The sequence below is a fragment of the Sarcophilus harrisii genome, chromosome 4 (assembly GCF_902635505.1).
Source record: "Sarcophilus harrisii chromosome 4, mSarHar1.11, whole genome shotgun sequence".
In the NCBI taxonomy this organism is placed as follows: domain Eukaryota; kingdom Metazoa; phylum Chordata; class Mammalia; order Dasyuromorphia; family Dasyuridae; genus Sarcophilus; species Sarcophilus harrisii.
In genome coordinates this window covers 30,791,204-30,808,175 of record NC_045429.1, presented here as the reverse complement: position 1 = coordinate 30,808,175, position 16,972 = coordinate 30,791,204, and the positions used below count along the sequence as shown (strand labels likewise).

Here is a 16,972-nt window from a genome sequence, read left to right as displayed (position 1 = left end):
TGGGCTGGCCGAGCGCAGCTTAGAAATGCCGGGTGTCAGGGGGGGGGCCCTGGGGAAAGGTGGGGGAACTCAAGGAGGGGAAAGGGGAAAGGGAGGTTTCAAGGAAAGGAAGACCAAGGGGGGAATGAAGAAACCCCCCAGAAACGGACCCTCCCGAACAGGAAGGAAACGAAGACCACCCCCGGGGAAGGAAAAGGAAGGGGGGAAGGAGAAACAAAGGCCCTCCTGCCAGGAAAGGAAAAGACCCCTCCCCGGAACAGGAAAGAGCAGGAACCACTCCTCCCAGAGGGGGAGGGAAAGAACCACTCACTCCCGGAAAACAGGAAGGGCAGGAAGGGAACGGCCCTGCCATGGGAACCAGGAAAGGGGCAAGAGACCCGCCCGCCGGGAAGGGAAGGAAGACCCCGCCGGGGGAAAACCCCTCCTCCCCAGGAAGGAGAAACCGAACCCCTCACTCCAGGAAGGGAAAGGGGGGGCCGGAGACCCTCCTCTCCCAGGAGGGAAAAAGGAGGGAACAGAACCCCACCGCCGGGGCGGGAGGAAGAAAACTGAGCCACCCCGCCCGGCAGGAAAGGGAAGCTGGGAAACCCGCCCTTGGAGGACAGGAAAGAGGAAACCCCACTTGGGGAAACGCGGGGAGGGACCCAGGGGAGGGCCGGCGGGGAAGGAGGAGCTTTCGGGTGGAGAACAGGCCAGTCCCTGCTCATCGCTGTGCTTCCAGGAGAAGGGGAGCTCGCCGGGGGCAGGGCCTTCGCTTAGGTCTGTGTCCTCTCTTGTCTCTGCAAAAAGGGCCTGACTGAGAGGAGCTGGGGTCAGAGAGGGAGGCTGCGTGTGTGACCTCAGCCGGCTTCCTTTCCCCGCTTTCCTCATGTTCTCTGGCTCTAAGCCAAGGGGTGACCGAGCGATGAGGCCCGGCCTGAGCCAGGGCGGGCAGGAGGGTCTCTGGGGCTCCTGGGCAGCATCAGCCTTCTGGGCCCCCCTCCCCCCGGCAGGGGATCTAGGGGGAGGGGCAGAGGCAGCTTCTGGTCCCGAGGGCAGCCAGCAGGGCAGGAAGGGGCAGAGGCAGTGCCCCGAGCCCAGCTCCTGGCCCCGTGTGTGATCCTGGCGGAGCTCCAGGGGCCCGGCTGGCCGGCAGCGGTAAAATAACGGGCCCCTCGGGCCCCGACCCCCCTCCCCCTGCTGAGAGCCCCCCCTCCCTGGGGGCTGTCCTGTGGGGGGAGGGGGCAGCGCCAGTGGGCGGGCTCCTCTTCAGAACCGAGGGGCCGGTGAGGGGGGGGGGGGGCAGCTGCTGAGGGGGACAGGCCTGTCTGGGCCACGGGGGAGGGGCCGGCGGAGCGGGCGTGGGGCAGAGCCGGCACCTGGCGCTGCTGGGGGGCAGGGGCCTGTGGGGCTGGGGAAACTGAGGCCCAGGGGCCAGAGGGAGCAGCAAGCCGGCCGGCCCAGCGGGGACCGGGCGAGGCGGGCAGGGCCGGGAAAGCCGCGAGCGCGCCGGGCGGGCGGGGGCTCGCTCAGAGGAGCTGACGGGGAGTGGGGAACGGGAAACCGAGGCAGGGTGCGTGGGGGGAGGAGACTGGAGCTGCGGGGATCGGGTGCCGGGGCTGAGCTCTCTCCCCCCCCCCCCCCCCCCCCCCTCCCTCCTGCAGCCTCGGCCCCCCCCCACTCCGCGTCTGCACCTCCCACGACCTCCCTCCGCCATTGGCTGTCCACCCGGCTCGGCCCGCCCCGCCCCCTCGTGCTGATTGGCTACGGCGCCAGTGGAGTCCGCCCCCTTGCCCGCGGGCCGGGGTCGCGGCTCACCATTGGCCGGGCCGGCCCCGCCCTCGCCCCAGGCCCCGCCCCTGGCGCTGCGAGGCCGAGGCTGCGTCCCCGCCATGGCGGCGCCCGCGGAGTCCCCCGCGCCGGAGCCCGAGGCCGGGCCCGACCCCGCGCCCCTCCAGCCCCCTGCCGTCGGTCCCGCCCCGCGGTAAGAGCGCGTTCCTCCCCCGCCGCGCGCCGCCGCAGCTAACGGTCCTGACGCGCGCCCCCGGCCCCGACCGTGACCCGCCCGTGACCGTGACCGCGCGAGCTGTTGCGGCCCCGGGGCCCTGGAGGGGGCGGGGGGGGCCTGGGCACCTCGGGGCGCGCGGCGGCCGTGGCCGCGACCCCGGGTCCGCGCCGGACGGGGGGGGGGCTTCAGTGGGGGGCCCCAGGGCTCTGCCCGCCGGCGGTCATCCGCGCGCCCTCCCGGGGCCCTCCGACCTGGGCCGGCCACGTGCGGCCCCGCCCCCCCCCCCCCCCCCCCCCCCCGCGGCCCGCTGCGGCGCCCTCTCCTCCCCGGGGCAAAGGTCATGGGGGGCGGGGAGCTAGGGGTCCGGGCTCCTGGGGCGCCCCCACTCCGGAGGGGCTGCGCTGCCCGGGCCGAGGGAGGGAGAGGAGGTGAGCGCCCGAGGCGGCGAGAGGGTGACTCAAGCTGTGCGCGCGCCCCCAGCGCGGAAACCCTCCCCTCTCCGTCTCTGCCCCGCCTCCTTCCCGCTCTCTGTGGGCCGGCAGGGGGCGCCCCGGGCCCGAGGGGCAGCCGCCCCCGCCACAGAAATCGCCCTCCTCCCCCCGCCCGCTGCCACCCCAGGGGGGCAGCGCCCTCGGGCTCCGGGCTGGCATCGGGCCCAGGGAGGCGGCTCCGGCGCAGAGGGTGCCAGCCGTGCCCCCCAGCCGGCAGGTGTGCCAGGCTGAGCCAAGGGGCCGGGCACCCCCGGGGAGAGTCTGTAGGCAGCCTGGGCACAGCACCCCCCGGTCCCCCCGGTCCCCACCTCCCCTCGGGCCCCAAGAGCCGTCCTGGGCTTCCCGCCAGTGGTGCAGCCGGCCCCGTGCCCGTGCTGCCCCGTGCCGCCCAGCCTGGCAAAGTGCCCTGCACCCCACCCTTCCACCCCTTGCCCATTCCCCATTCCCCCCTTTTCCATTCCTTCCCACCATGTTGGCCCCCCAGCCTCCCCTTCCCCCCCCCCCCCTTCCATTCCATTCCTTCCCCCATTTTTCCCCCATTCCATTTTCCTTCCATTCCCCATTCCACCCGGCCCCATTCCCTTCCCCCCCTGCCCTTTCCCCCCCACCCCTGTCCTGTTGCCCCCCCCCCCGGCCGGACCCCGGCCCGTTTCCCTGCCGCCCCATGCCCGTGCGGCCCCCGTGCCCGTGCTGCCCCATGCCACCCCCATGTGGCTCCGGTGCGCCCCCTGCCACGGAGCCTGGGAAATGCCCTGCAAGGCGCAGCCCAGGCCCAAAGGAATTTAAGTCCTGTGGGTGGGTCGGCGTCGGGCTATGATGGTATCAGGGCAGTGACACTAGGAAAAGGCCCGGGCCTCCTCACCCGGCTGCCCCGGGACCAGGGGGACTCTCCCTGTAGCCCGGGCCCTTTCCCCGACCCTGGGTAAAGGCTGGCACCCAGCACACGGTAGGGCCCTAATACATGGCCCCACTGTCAGCACTTAGCACACTGGGCGCCAAATACCTGGCCCCACCGGTCCTGGGGCCGAGGCTGGGGCCGCCTGACTCCCGCGGGCAACTTCAGCGGGATTAGTACGATGGGGAGCGGACCAGGGTGGTAGCACTAAAACCCGTTGGAGGGGGCTGGGAAACATGAATGGGGAAGGGCCCCTCTCCTCAGGGAGCGGCCGTTCTGCCGGGGAGACCCCCGTACCTCGTGGGTCCCGGATGTTGGGGAGGGCAGGGAGGAGGGAAACAGCTGGTCAAAAGGTGCAGAGGGAATGGGCGTGGCGGAGGTCAGCTGGGCCGGCCTCTGTGGGGGTGGAGATGGGGCGGGGCCCTGAGTTCTGAAGGCCGGGTGTTGCAGGGCCGCGGGCAGCTGCGGGGATGGCGGGCAAGGAGGTCACCGGGGTGGGCCGGGGAAAAGGGAGGGAAAAGGGAAAAACGCCAGCAAATCGGTGGGCCAAGGACCAACAAGAACCGAACCATAGGACAAAAGAGGAAAAGGAAGCCGGTTGGAAGCCAAGGCCGCCAAAAGAGAAGTTAGGAGAAACGGGAGAAGGGAGAGTGGGACAAAGGAACCGCGGAAACCAGGGAATGGAAAGGAAGGAAAAGACAGGAAGGTGAACTCGAAATCGTCTAAAGTTTCGAAGGTAGGGCCAAATTCGGGCGGAAGGAAAGGAAGGAAGGAAGAAACGGATCAAAGACTCCGGGAAAACCTTGGGAAAGGAAGAACAAAATTCAAATCTTTCTCGTGGATTCAAATCCCGGGACGGGTCGAGCAAAGCCCAGGATAAAAGCGGCCCAAAATTCGCCCTGGGCAAACCCAAAGGGGGGAGGAGGGAAGAAGGGGGGGAGGAGGGAAAGGACGGAAAGGGGGAGGAGGAGAAGGAAGAACCGAGGAGGAAAAGGGGGAAAGTTGGGCCCAAGGGGGAAAAGGGCCCTGTTTCTCCAATTATTTCCTTCCCCTTTAAGGGCAAAAGAAACTGCCCCCAGCCCCCCCCTGCCCCGGCCAGTTCCCCTGCCCTGGCCTTCGCTCCTTCCCTCCTTCCTTCCCTCCTTCCCCCCCAAGGCCACGGTCCTTTGTTCCTCCCCCCTGGCCCCCTGGACCCGGGTTGTCCACCCCGGCCCCCCCCTTCCGGTCCCCCTTTTTCCCCAATTCCCCCATGTTAAGGATTCCCCCTTGCCCCTGTGGTTCCCCTTGGGCCCTGGGCCCCCTTGCCCAGGGTTTCGGCCATCCCCCTCTGCCCACATTTCCCCGGGCCATGGGGAAATTAATTCCCCGGCCCCGGTCATTCCCTTCCCTTCCCCCTTTGGGTTCCCTTGCCCCCAAGGTCCTCCCTTTTCCCCTGCCTTACTCCCTGTGTCCCTTTCCCCACCCCTTCCCTCACCCCGGGCCTCCCTCAGCTGTCCTTCCCTCGTTCCTATTCCTATAACCCCTTGGGGTTCCCCCTCTTGCCCCCATTGGTTTCCCTTGGGCCCAGGCCCTCCCGGGGCCCCTTTTGGAAACCCCTGCCTTGGGTTTCCCCCTTGCCCCAGGTGATCCTTCCTTGGGGTGATCCTCCCCTTCCCCATTTCTCCACTCTTTGCCTTGGTCCTTTTACCCTTCCCTTCCCTGGTTCCCTCTGCCCCGGTGGCCCCACCTTTGCCCCGGGTCCTAATGGCCCAAACCATTTGGCCCTAGGCCCCCCGGTTGGGGTCCCCCTGTGGTTGGGGGGTCCCCCCCTGGTCCTCCCTTCCACGGGTCCCCCCCGCCCCCGTCTCCTTCTGGGCCCTTGGGCCTTCCCGCCTTACGGGTCCTCCCCAAAGGGGTCCACCCCCCTTGGCCCCCCCTCACCCCTGGTTCCTCCAAAATCCCTTTGCCTTGGTCTGTGATCTTGGTCCCAAGCCTCCGTTCCCTTCTCGGAAACAGGACGGGGCTGACTCAGAGACTGTCCATTTCTCAGATTCTGATTCCATAAGTGAGACCTGAGGGGTTCAGAGGACAGACAGCTCCTTTTGGGCTCCAGTGTTTCCTGAGGTGGAGGACAGAGCCTCCGGGGGAGGCCCAGTGGTGAGGAGGGAGAAGGAGGAGCCAAAGCTGGAGATTGTGAGGCCCTGAATGCCAGAATAAAAGAGGTCTCAGCCGTGTGGTGAGCTCCTCAGAGCCTGTAGCCGTGCAAGGGTCATCTTTAGTCTGCAGGTCAGGAGTTTTGCAGCTAGAGAATGCCGGGTTTGGGGCCTTCTGGTTGTAAGTGCTCTGCTCTCAGGTGTAGACACAAGGCCTGTTTTATTCAGGTCCTAATGAGGAGCCACAGAAGGTGTTTGAGCGGAGGCACCACAGGTTGGGGTGGTAGCTGATGGTGGGGGCAGGGAATGGGCTCCAGAGCCCGGCTCGAGAGTGGGAGGCAGCTCCTGGGGTCGAAGGCGGCCGCCGGCAAACAGGGACCGTGCAGCTGTCGGGGAAGGAGGGGTGGGGCTTGTGGCCGGACTTCCAAGAAGCCTTGGAGCTCAGGTGTGGCTCCCAGGAGGGGAGGTGCCAGCCGGGCACGCGAGGCGGACCTGCCCAGCTGGCTGTCTGCCATTAATGCCTTTGCCCAAGTCACTGATAATATTATTCACTGGCCCGGGCTCAGTGTAGATCCCCCCAGGTGCTCTTTGAGCTTTAAAGATGGACCAGTTTGAGGCTTCCTCGCTTTCCCACAGGGCTCATCGGGCACAAATAGCAAACATGCACTTATTAACCACCTGCTGTGTACCAGGCACGGGGCCAGAAACCGGCCCCTGTCCTCAAGTTGCTCACCTGCTAATGGGAGGAACAAAGAACACGGTAGAGACCACATGACCACAGGGTCACTGGCCAATGGGCAGTAATCCCGGAGAAGGCCTTAGCCGGGGCTGGCGGACGAGGCCTCCTGCGGAAGGCGGGTTTGGGCTGGAGTCGGAAGGAAGCCACGAGCCAGAGGTGAGGAGTGAGAGTGAGAGGAGAGACCCGAGCCAAGAGGGGAGGTGGGAACCTCCCTGCTGTCTGCTCCTGCCTGGGATGGAGACTACCAGGGCAGGGAGGACACTTCGTGAGCACGGAGGGGGAGCCTTTGCTCGTGTCCCCCCAGGTTCTCTCAGAATCTGGGCCATATGTGGGTAACAGGAGCCTCAGCGGGTGCAGACGCAGTCTGGCTTAAGATCTGTAGAAGACCAGCTTTATTGGGGGGGCGGGGGGGATGCAACTTCTCCTCCGCTAGCCCAGGAATGGTCAGGCCTGGCAAGCTCTCCCTCCCAGAGCCGCCTCTGTTGGGGCCGATTTCTTTTTATTTCATTTTTGGGGGAGGGGCAGATTTCTTTGAAGATTGACCCCCTCCCTCAGCCCTGCACAGCTCCCTGCACAGCTGATGTCCAGCACTAGATACGTGCTGCAGGTGAGGAGCTGGGGTGGGTGCTGGGCGTGTCCAGGGGCATGAGCGGCAGACCCTGCCCTCCACGGGCCTCCGGCTGCCCAGAAACTCGGTGCAGGCGGCTTAAGAGTGAAGGCGGAGGCTTTTGGAGACGGAGCCTTCTGTGAACTGGAGCTCCTGGGGAGCATCACCAAAGGCTCTTGTGGGAGGTGAGCCTGGAATGGAGAGAAGGATTCCAAAAGTGGGGGAGGCTTCCGGGCATGGCAAAGTGTGGGATGGGAGATGGGACGTCACGTGGAGAGAACCTCGAGTCTGGGGTCACTTGGCTGGACTGGAGAGAAAGGCGGAGGGTGCTGTGTCTGGTGGCTGGCCGGAGAGGCTGGAGCCAGACTAGGAAGGAGGCTGATGGCGAAATGCGGGGGCTTGTGCTGTGTCCGGGAAGCCTCTCGGGGCGAGGGCTGGCAGGGCAGACTCGTGCCTCGGAGGCTGGGAAGGCCGGAAGATCACAGGCCATCGCTGCAGTCTGAGGGGGAGGCGATACCTGCCCCAGCGTGGCTGAAGGGAGGAGGAGGCACTGGGGGGGAAGTTACAAAGGCGGGAAAACGGGACTTGACAACTGATGGGAGAAGGGGAGGAGGAGAGAACGCCGTGAGGTGAGGAGTCACCCAGCCTTGTCATGACGTTCTCAGTCTCCCAGGCCTCGGTGGAGAGGGGTCAGTTGGGAGGGGGCACGGGTCACCCAAGGAGTGGGAGCCATCGAGCAGCAGCCAGGGACCGGGTGTGGGACTGCTGGAGCCTGAGAGGTGGAGGAGGTGGTCGGGGTTCAAATGTGGGGCGTCAAGGGCAGCGAATGAATGAAAGAAAAAGCATTGGTGAAGGGTTCATTAGGCCCCAAGTGTGGGGTACACAGAGAAAAAGCAAGACGGCCCCTGTTCTCAAGGGCTCCCGCTCTGGGGCCGAAGACAAGGCTGCAGCTCCTTAGGAGGTAGGATGGCAGTGCCAGGGATCTGCAGGGCGTGAGATGGGGCAAGGCTGGTGGCCCCCTCTGTTTCATCAGAAGACTCCCATCTCAGCCACGCCGGATGATCCATGGGGGGGGTGCTTCTGGGCCACCTGGACTGGGGACCTCCTCATTTCTCCTTCCACCTCCCTCCGTTTCCTTTGCGGGGTCCTCCTCCAGATCGCACCTGCTAACATCCAGGGTGCTTCGGGCTGCTGTCCTGGGCCCGCTTCTTCCTCCATGCTGCTTCAGCCGGCGGGGGTGTCCGGGAGCCTTAGCACCCCGGGGGAGGGGTTGCTGGGCTCGCTTTGGGGGGACAGCCGCCTGACTCACCCAGCTCTCTCCTGGGTTCCAGAACCTGCAGCATGAGCACAGCCACACCCAGTCAGCTCTGGCCTAACCCAGGCTGAGGGGAACCGCCAGGCCCCGAACCCAGCAGCGAGTTAGGGAGTGTCTGCCCCAAGCATGTGAGGACCTTCCCTTCCCTCCCCCCCTCCCCATGGAAAGGGCACACGAGGACAGTTTGTTCCAATGTCTGAAAGTGGCTGGAGCAGGCGCTTGGACGGTCACTGAAAATGCCAAGGTCGTCTGCTGTCTCCTGGGCCAGCGCCGGCTGCCCTGACCTTTGTCCTGCCCCGGACTCTGATGATACTCTCTCCCGTACCCCTGCCTTGCCCGGCAGGCCCAGGCGCCCCTACGGGGGCTCCCCTGCCCTCATGTGTCCTTCCCGAGGAGCCTCCTCGCCACAGCCGGATTCTCAGGAGGCAGGCGTGCGCTCATTCTTTGTTATCACTACTCCTTGTCACAGGTGAGGGAGGTGGGAGAGGGCAGCAGGCCCAGGAAATGAAGTTGGGGAAGGTGCTGTCTGAGGGTGGAACCTGCTCTTTGGGCTACAGAGGAGTGGTGGCGATGGGGCGGCCCTGGCAGGTGCCACCAAGAGGCAGACTGGCCCGGGAATGGCCGGGGCCCCAGACCACCTGTCCTGCTTCCAGCCCTGCCCTCTGCCCCATCACCAGGGAAGTCTCCTGTGGAAAAGGAGCCCTCGCCTCCAGCTATGCCCACCGGCGGGTGGGCATCCTGACAGAGGCAGGAGGCAGCGTGGGTGGGCACATCAAAACACCAGCCGCCCCCTTGCCCACATCTCTCCTTAGATAGGACTCCGGACTCTGCAGAGGAAACCCAGGAAATTCCCAGAGCTTAGGACTGAGAAGGAGAGAAAAGCTGGGAAGAGGCTGACGTCCATCCTAGAGTTTAGAAGATCGTCTTTCAGAGGGTTCAAGGAAGGACAGGTCATACCCCACAGACTGAATTCCTAAGGAGGAAGCCAGTGCAGGGGGGATGGGAGGTGCTCCGGAGTGAAATCCTGGAGACGCAAAGGTGGGCACTTTCAGTAGGAAGGAACAAGGGCATTTGTCTGGAGACTGAGAAGGATGCACAGGGACGCCTCCGGCCACAGAGATCTTTAAAAGGAATGTATGGGGCGTGGAAGCCAGGGCTGGCCGCAGGACAGATACAAGGTGGGAACACGGCCAGGGAAGCACATGGTGGTGACAGACCAGAGTATGGGTGGCATCCAGCAAGACGGGAAAGGTGGCTTGGGGCTAGAATGCCCAACCTGGAGTCGGGAGATTCTGGCTTCAAATCCTGCCTTAGATAAGGGAGCCTGGGCAAGTCATTTCCACCCTGCTTCAGTTGTCAGCTCTGTAAGATGGGCATAATCATAATAGCACCCACAAGGTAGATGTCGAGAGCATCAAGTGAGATGAGATAGAGCGCTTAGCAAAGTACCTGGTGTCCAGGAAGTACTATGTCATGTCAGCTGTTATTGTTACTACTACTTTATAGGTATCCAGTGATTCCTTCCGTGGCAAGTCTAATGGCCTTGTTTCAGTCCTCATACTTGCTGCCTTCTGTTGATGGTCCCCTTGCTTTTTTGACCCTGCCTTTTCTTGGCTTTCCTCCTCCCTGTCTGACTGCTCCTTCTCCGTCTCCTTAGCTGTACCGTCATTCAGCTCCTGCCAGCTCGTTCCAGGCACTCCCCAGGGCTCTGTCCTGGATCTTCTCCTGCCCTCCCTCCGTTCTGTTTCACTTGGTGATCCAATCAGCTCCCAGGGGTTTGCGATCATCTTTTAACTGATGCTTCTCAGATCTACTTCTCCAGCCCTAACGCCTCACATGCTGACTTCCCGTCTCGTATCTGTTTTTTGAACATCTGAACTGACTGATTCATAGACATTTTGAACTCAGCATGTCAAAAACTGTATCCATACCCCCTCCCCCTCTTCCTGACTTCCCCATGACTTTGTAGGGTCCCGTCATCCTCTCAGTCCCCCAGGCTCCCGCCCTTGGAGTCATTCTCACACTTCACTCTCGCTCATCTCCCAGATTGAATCTGTTTTTCAGTCCTGGCGTTTCTGACTTCACAACTATCTCTATACTCAGCTGCCATCCTCGAGGTTGAGAGTAACCTCTGATGTTTTCTGATGACACAAAAGCCCTTTTAAAAAATAGTAGTTTATTTCCCCCCCCCCCCCCCCCGTCAAGACAATTTTTACAGGATTTTGAGTTCCAGATTTTCCTCCCTCTCCTCCTCTTCTTAAAATAGTCAGCAATTTGATATAGATTATACATGTACTATCATGAAGAACATATTTCCATATTAGTCATAGTAGTGAAAGAAGAAACAGCAAAAGAAAAAAAAAACAATTAAGAATAAAGTCAAAAAAGTCTGTTTCAATCTGTATCTAGAGTTCTTTATCTGGATGTGGATAGCATTTTCCTTTGTGAGTCCTTCGTGTTTGTCTTGGATCACTGAGCTGCTGACGAGCTTTTATAGTTAATTATCACATACTGTTGCTGATATTTTGTATAATTATTTCCTAGTTCTGCAAATTTTACTTTGCATCAGTTCCTACAAGACTTTCCAGCTTTGGGAAACTGAGTGGCTGCCCATCAATTGGAGAATGGTTGGGTAAATTGTGGTATATGAATGTTATGGAATATTATTGTTCTGTAAGAAATGACCAGCAGGATGAATACAGAGAGGCTTGGAGAGAATTACATGAACTGATGCTAAGTGAAATGAGCAGAACCAGGAGATCATTATATACGCCAACAACGATACTTTATGAAGATGTATTCTGGTGGAAGTGGATTTCTTTGACAAAGAGACCTAATTCAGTTTCAGTTGATCAATGATGGACAGAAGCAGCTACACCCAAAGGAAAAAAACACTGGGAAATGAATGTAAACTGTTTGCATTTTTTGTTTTTCTTCCCTGGGTTATTTTTATCTTCTGAATCCAATTCTCCCTGAGCAACAAGAAAACTGTTTGGATCTGCACACATACATTGTATCTAGGATATACTAGGACATATTCAACATATATATGACTGCTTGCCATCTAGGGGAGGGAGTGGAGGGTGGGAGGGAAAAATCGGAACAGAAGTGAGTGCAAGGGATAATGTGAAAAAATTACCCTGGCATGGGTTCTGGCAATAAAAAGTTACTATAAAAAATAAAAAAAGACTTTCCAGCTTTGTCTGAAATCTGCCTGCTCATTATTTCTTATTGCACAATATACTATATATTATATTCATATTACATAACATTATTCAATATTATATTCATGTTATAGTATATATTATGTGTATATCAATTCATTATTATAATCATATACCACAACTTATTCAGCCATCCCTCAATTGGCAATATTTTGCCTCTACAAAAAGCTCCTGTGAATATTTTTGCGCACATATGTCCTTTTTCCTTTTTTATGATCTCTTTGGATACAGACTTAGTAGTGGTATTGTTGGATCAAAGGGTATGCACAGTTTTGTTTCCCTTTGAGTTCTGTTCCACGTTGTTCTCCGGAATCGTTGGATCATTTCACAATTCGTCAACAATGCATTAATATCCCAGTTTTTTCACATTCTGTTCAACATTTGTCATTTTGTTTTTTTTTTTTTTCATATTAGCCAATCTGATAGGCATAAGTTGGTACCTCAGAAGTGCTTTAATTTGTATTTTTAATATCATTTCCTCAAATTCATATGCCCTATCCACTGTCTTTATATATTCCTTCTAGCTGTACAGTTTATAGAAATTATAAGTATCATCTTCCTATGTGGTGATGTACATAGTTCAGCTTCATTGAATGCTGTGTGTTTTCTTTCCCCCTTTACCCTTTTTTGGCTCTCTTGGGTCTTGATATTGGAGATCAAACTTTTTGTTCAATTCTGCTCTTCTCTTTATGAAAATATAAAATCCTTCTTCATCGAATGACCCTTTTTTTTCCTTGAAGAATTTTGCTTAATTTCACCAAGTAGGTGATTCTTGGTTATAGTCCTTGCTCCTTTGTATTCTAGACTGTTATTATGTTCAGTGACCTCCGGTTTTTTAATGTTGCAGCTGCTAAGTCCTGTGTAATCCTGATTGTGGCTGCCTCATATTTGAATTATTTCTTTCTGGATACATGCAGTATTTCTTCCTTGACCTGATAGTTCTTTAATTTGGTCATAATGTTTCTTGGAGTTTTTATTTTGGGATCTTTTTTCTGTGATGATCGATAGATTTTCTCAATGCCTGTTTTGTCTTCTGGTCCCAAAATATCTGGGCAGTTTTCTTTGATAATTTTTTGAAAGATGCTGTTCAAGTCCTCCTTTTGATTATGACTTTCAGGTAGTCCATTGGTTCTGACATTCTCTCTCCTGGATCTTTTTCCAGGTCAGTTGTTTTTTTAGTGGGGTATTTTACATTTTCTTGTATTTTTTAAAAAAATATATATTTTTAAAATTTGATTGGTTCTTGATGTCTCATAGAGCGGCCTTATACTTACAAGCTTACATTTGCCTCATTCTGACTTTTAAAGAATTGTTTTTGTTACTTAGCTTTTGTACTTTTCCATTTGGCCAGTTGTGGTTTTTAAGGATTTGTTTTTTTTCAGTGGATTTTTGTATTTTTTCATTTGGCCAATTCTTTTTAAGCAGTTGTTTTCTTTTTCTAAGCTGTTGACTTTTTTTTTCATAATTCTCTTGTATCACTCTCATTTCTTTTCTCAATTTTTCTTCTACCTCTTAGATGATTTGTAAACTCCTTTTTGAGCTCTTCCATCAGTTCTTTCTGGACTTGAGACCACTTCCTGTTTTTCTTTGGGATTTTGCTCATAGATGTTTTGACATTGTCCTCTTCTGAGTTGTGTCTTAGTCTTCACCATAATAAGTTTTATGGTCAGATTCTTTTTTTATTGCTTTTTTTTCCTCATCTTTTTTGGTCTTTTTATTTTCTTTTAAATTCGAGCTCTGCTTCTGGGGTGGCAGGGGCCCTGTCTCAGGCTTTTTGTGCTGGGGGTTCTAGGCCCTGGCTCTTTACCTCGTGCTGCACTGAAGTTGTCCCGAGACTTATGGGAGTCTGAGAGGGAAAAGGGAGGGGTGCTGGCTCCCCTGGAGTCTGGTGTGTGCTGAGGCCGGTGGGTGTTTCTGGGTTTCTGTGGGACTATACGAAGCTAATGGCTGTCTGGGGGATGCTGAAGCACGTGGGGGGTTCCTGGGAGTCTGCCACCCCCCTGGGCTGAGGCCCTGCCGGGTGCCGGTGCTGGGGTTCGCCTGCTCCAGATCTCCAACCAGCTCTCCGCGGGCTTCCTGGGAAGCTTCCTTTTGCCTCAGGGAGGCGGACCTTTCTTAGCAACGTTCTGAGTAGCTTGAGCTAAAAGATGGTTTCCCCCTGTCTTTTTGCTGATTCTGTTGTTCCAGCATTTGTTTTGGGTTTCTCTTCGTGGTTGTTTGCAGGTGAACATGGGAGGGTTGTGGTGATTTACTGCTCCACCAGCTGGCTCCTCAAGGGCAGCTTTCCCAGCACCCTGGGGGGGGGGTCTGAGAGTTACTGGGATGGAGTGAGGGGCTTTCTCCTGCTCCCGGCCCCCTCCTCGGGGGAGGGGCTCCTGAGGCGCTGCTCTGACCTTGTCCAGCCTTGGCCCTAGCTCCGCTCTGGAGTGCTGCCGCCATGGACGCTGCCGCAGTCTGGGGAGAGCGCTCTGGTGAGCCCGGGGCCCTCCTAACCCACCGTCTGCTCTCTCCTAGGTCATGTAGCCAATGAAGATGGGCCTTGTGGTGCTCGTCCGGAACCTGCTGCTCACCCTGTGCCTCTGCCTGGTGCTGGGTTTCATGTACTATGCCGCCTGGAAGCTGCACCTCCTCCGCTGGGAAGACCCCAGTAAGTACCCACAGGGTCCCACAGAGCCCCGGGGGTCCTGGCTCGCAGCCGCTCATCCCTAAAGCTGCTTGGCTTCCGCTGGGTAGGCCTGCTCTTCCTGGTTGAGGCCTCCCCTAGCAGGTGGCTCCTGGGATGATAGAGGATAAGGGTGGCCCCCAGAGGGCTCTGGGCTCTGCCCTCCTCTCCTCACCTTCCAGAGGAGCGAGCTGGGGGCTGGAGAGTCTAAGAGACTGATGTAGAACTGGAAGGAGCCCCTCTCCCATCCTCGCTTTGGCCCAACAGAAGCCTAGGGGCACAGAGGGAGAGCTGCAGGGACCAGAGGCCTTTCTTTGTATAAATGGGTAAACTGAGGCCAAGGGAGCCCAGCCGCTTGCTGAAGGCCAGCAGGCCCAGCTTTTTAGGATGTGGTTTGTAGCCCCCTTTAGGGTTTTGTACCTGAGCATGAGGGTTGGAAGGTTGTGATCGATCATCAGCAAATACTTGAGTTGTCTGCCTGCTTTATTCAGCTTAAGTCCAGGATCACATAAACATTTCCCAGGAGGAAAAGGGGTCGCGGGTGGGAAAAGTTCAGGCAGCTCTGATCTGGCCTCCCGAGGCTGGGGGCAGGATTAGTGAGGCCCTGGGACCCCAGAGCCGCCAGACCTTGTATGGCTCCTCCCTGCCCCCTCCAAGGCCCTGCCTGGGGACCCAGAGGCCCCCTGACCTGCAGAGAAGGCTGCCTGGCCCAGCAGCCCCGGTGAAGGGCAATGTCTCCACAGGGTCAGGGCCTGGCCCATCATCAGGAAAACTGGCAGCCCATCTTCTCCCCCGGGAGTCCGGAGCATTCTCCGCAGTCCCTGCCACCTTGTAGCAGAGGGAGGAGGTCCCTGCCCCGGGCCTCGGGGGCGGGGGGGCAAAGGAGGCTCAGGGGGTTGGAGGACCTGGGGACCGGCTAATCAGCCGATTTGCTCTTTAGAAAGGATGACGGATGGTCCTTCAGTCGGGCTGACAAATAAGGTGTGATTTATTCTAGAAGCAGTGTCACCCTCGGGTCCTAGCCTGGCCCTTCCCTCGCCATCGCTTTATTCCCCTCTGCCTCCCCTGCCCCCCCTTAATGAGCCTTCCCTCAGAGCCTTCTGTGCCCCTCCTGACCTTCCCTCCACCCTTCGGTCTGGGGGCGTGGGGGCAGCTGGGCTGCCATCTGTGAGTGAGGCAGAGTGGCAGCCCACGTGTGGCGCCCACCGGGGGGGGGGGCAGCTGCAAGGGGAGCGGGGCTGCTCGGGCCTGAGGGACGGACCTAGCTGGGAGTGCTTGCGGTGGGGCCCGTGATCCTGTGGTGTCCTTGGGGCGACACGTCTGCCATGAGGCTGGGCCCCAGGAACTTCGGGGGCAGCCTGGGAGCGGCCGTCCCCATCTGGCCCAGGGGCCGTGGGAGCTGTAGCAGGGGACCCCGACCCCCGCCCGCCCGGAGCCCCCGCTCCTTTCCCAGTGATGCCTTTGTTCTTGGTGCTGCAGCAGGGCCCGGTTTCCTGTCCTTCTTTGGCTGGCTTGGACGCTTCCTCATCTGCTCTGAGCTTTGTTCGCCCTGACCCCTGATTGCTGGGGTCTGTGGGGCTTCCTCCCATCTCGGAGCTCTGCGCAGGCCTGTTTGGGGCTGGGGGCAGGGGGCTGGGGAGCACAGGGAGCCTTTGTGTCGGAGCTTTGCAGCTGGAGGCTCCAGCCTTTGTCCGTGGAGAGTCCTGGCCGGGCGCTGATGTAGGGCCGTGTATCTCTGGGGCTCCAGACGCCGAGCAGCCGAACTTGGCTTTTCCTTTGCAAGAGCAGGGAGCAGCGAGTGTCTGAGGCTTGGCTCTTTGAATGAGAAATAGAGGGAACAGAGAAGCACTTGAACAAAAGGAGCCGCAGACCCTCAGAAGTCAGCTTCCATCCGGGAGGGCCCAGGGACGGAGCAGTGGCAGTGCGCCAGAGCGTCCTGAGTCCTGGCCATCCTTCTCTCCCCGGTTCTTAGGGGGACGGAGGGACGGGGGGCCAGAGGCAGGACTGTTCCCGGGAGCCCTACCCTTCCCTGATTTCCTGCCTCTCCTGTGGAAAGTAATCTAGTGGATTAAGAGCCTTAATCAAGTGTGCACAGCTTTCCACAGCTTTCCTCCTCAAGGCTGCTCTGTCAGCGGATGGTTAGAACAGGGGACTGGGAAAAATGATGGTGGGGGCTGCGGCCAGGGTGACTGCACCCGGACTCAGAGACCCCAGTGTGGTGGGCTCGCATGTTATGCGCCAGACGCTGTGCTAAGCACCTTTTTTTTTTTTTTTTTTTTAAACAATTACTATCTCTTTTGATCCTCACTACAATCCTGGAATGTCGGTGTTACTCTTATCCCTCCCTTTTACAGTTGGGGAAACTGAGGCAAACAAGTTCAGTGACTTGCTCAGGCAGCTTGTGAATTCTGAGGCTGGATTTGAATGAGGGTCTTCTCAGCTCTAGGCCTAGAACTGTCACTGAGCTTCCTACTGCCTGGCTGGGTACATGGTAACTTATTTGCCACATGTCTGGCCATGGCACTTTTTGGGGCAGTTGTCAACTCAGCCCCTGTCAGCCCCTCTGGGAGCTCTCTGGTCCCTATCGGCCCCTCTGGGAGCTCCCCAGTCTCCATTAGGCCTTTCTGGGAGCTTTCTGGTCCCTATCGGCCCCTCTGGAAACCCCCCAGTCCCTATCAGCCCCTCTGGGAGCCCCCCAGTCCCCATTGGGCCCCTCTGGGAGGCCTCTTGCTGGGAGCCAAGGGGGAGCAGGTCAGCTGAGACCAAGCACGAGCACGAGGCCGGGCTGCTCCCATGTGCCTTGCCTCTATGAATGGATTCTTTTTTTGTGCAGTTCAAAGCCTCTGTGGGTGATCCCATGATGTGTCAGGGTCCCAGGACTTTAATGTGGGGAGGAAGTTTCCCTGCCCCCATCTTCCGC

The 16,972-nt window shown here is 58.2% G+C and overlaps 1 protein-coding gene across 6 annotated transcripts in view; it reads left to right on the top strand.

Annotated features, from left to right (window-relative positions):
* The first annotated feature begins 1,806 nt into the window (after positions 1-1,806).
* Positions 1,807-16,972, top strand: part of ST3GAL3 (ST3 beta-galactoside alpha-2,3-sialyltransferase 3) — a 123,325-nt gene continuing 108,159 nt past the window's right edge. For 2 of the 6 annotated variants that reach the window (XM_031969265.1, XM_031969266.1), the window contains exons 1-2: positions 1,808-1,963; positions 13,905-14,037. In XM_031969265.1, the coding sequence (XP_031825125.1) occupies positions 13,917-14,037 (121 nt within the window). In that variant the 5' untranslated portion in view covers positions 1,808-1,963; positions 13,905-13,916. Of the gene's footprint in view, positions 1,964-13,904; positions 14,038-16,972 lie in introns of all 6 variants that reach the window. The other 4 variants (XM_031969268.1, XM_031969267.1, XM_031969263.1 and 1 more) reach the window with 3 other exon arrangements.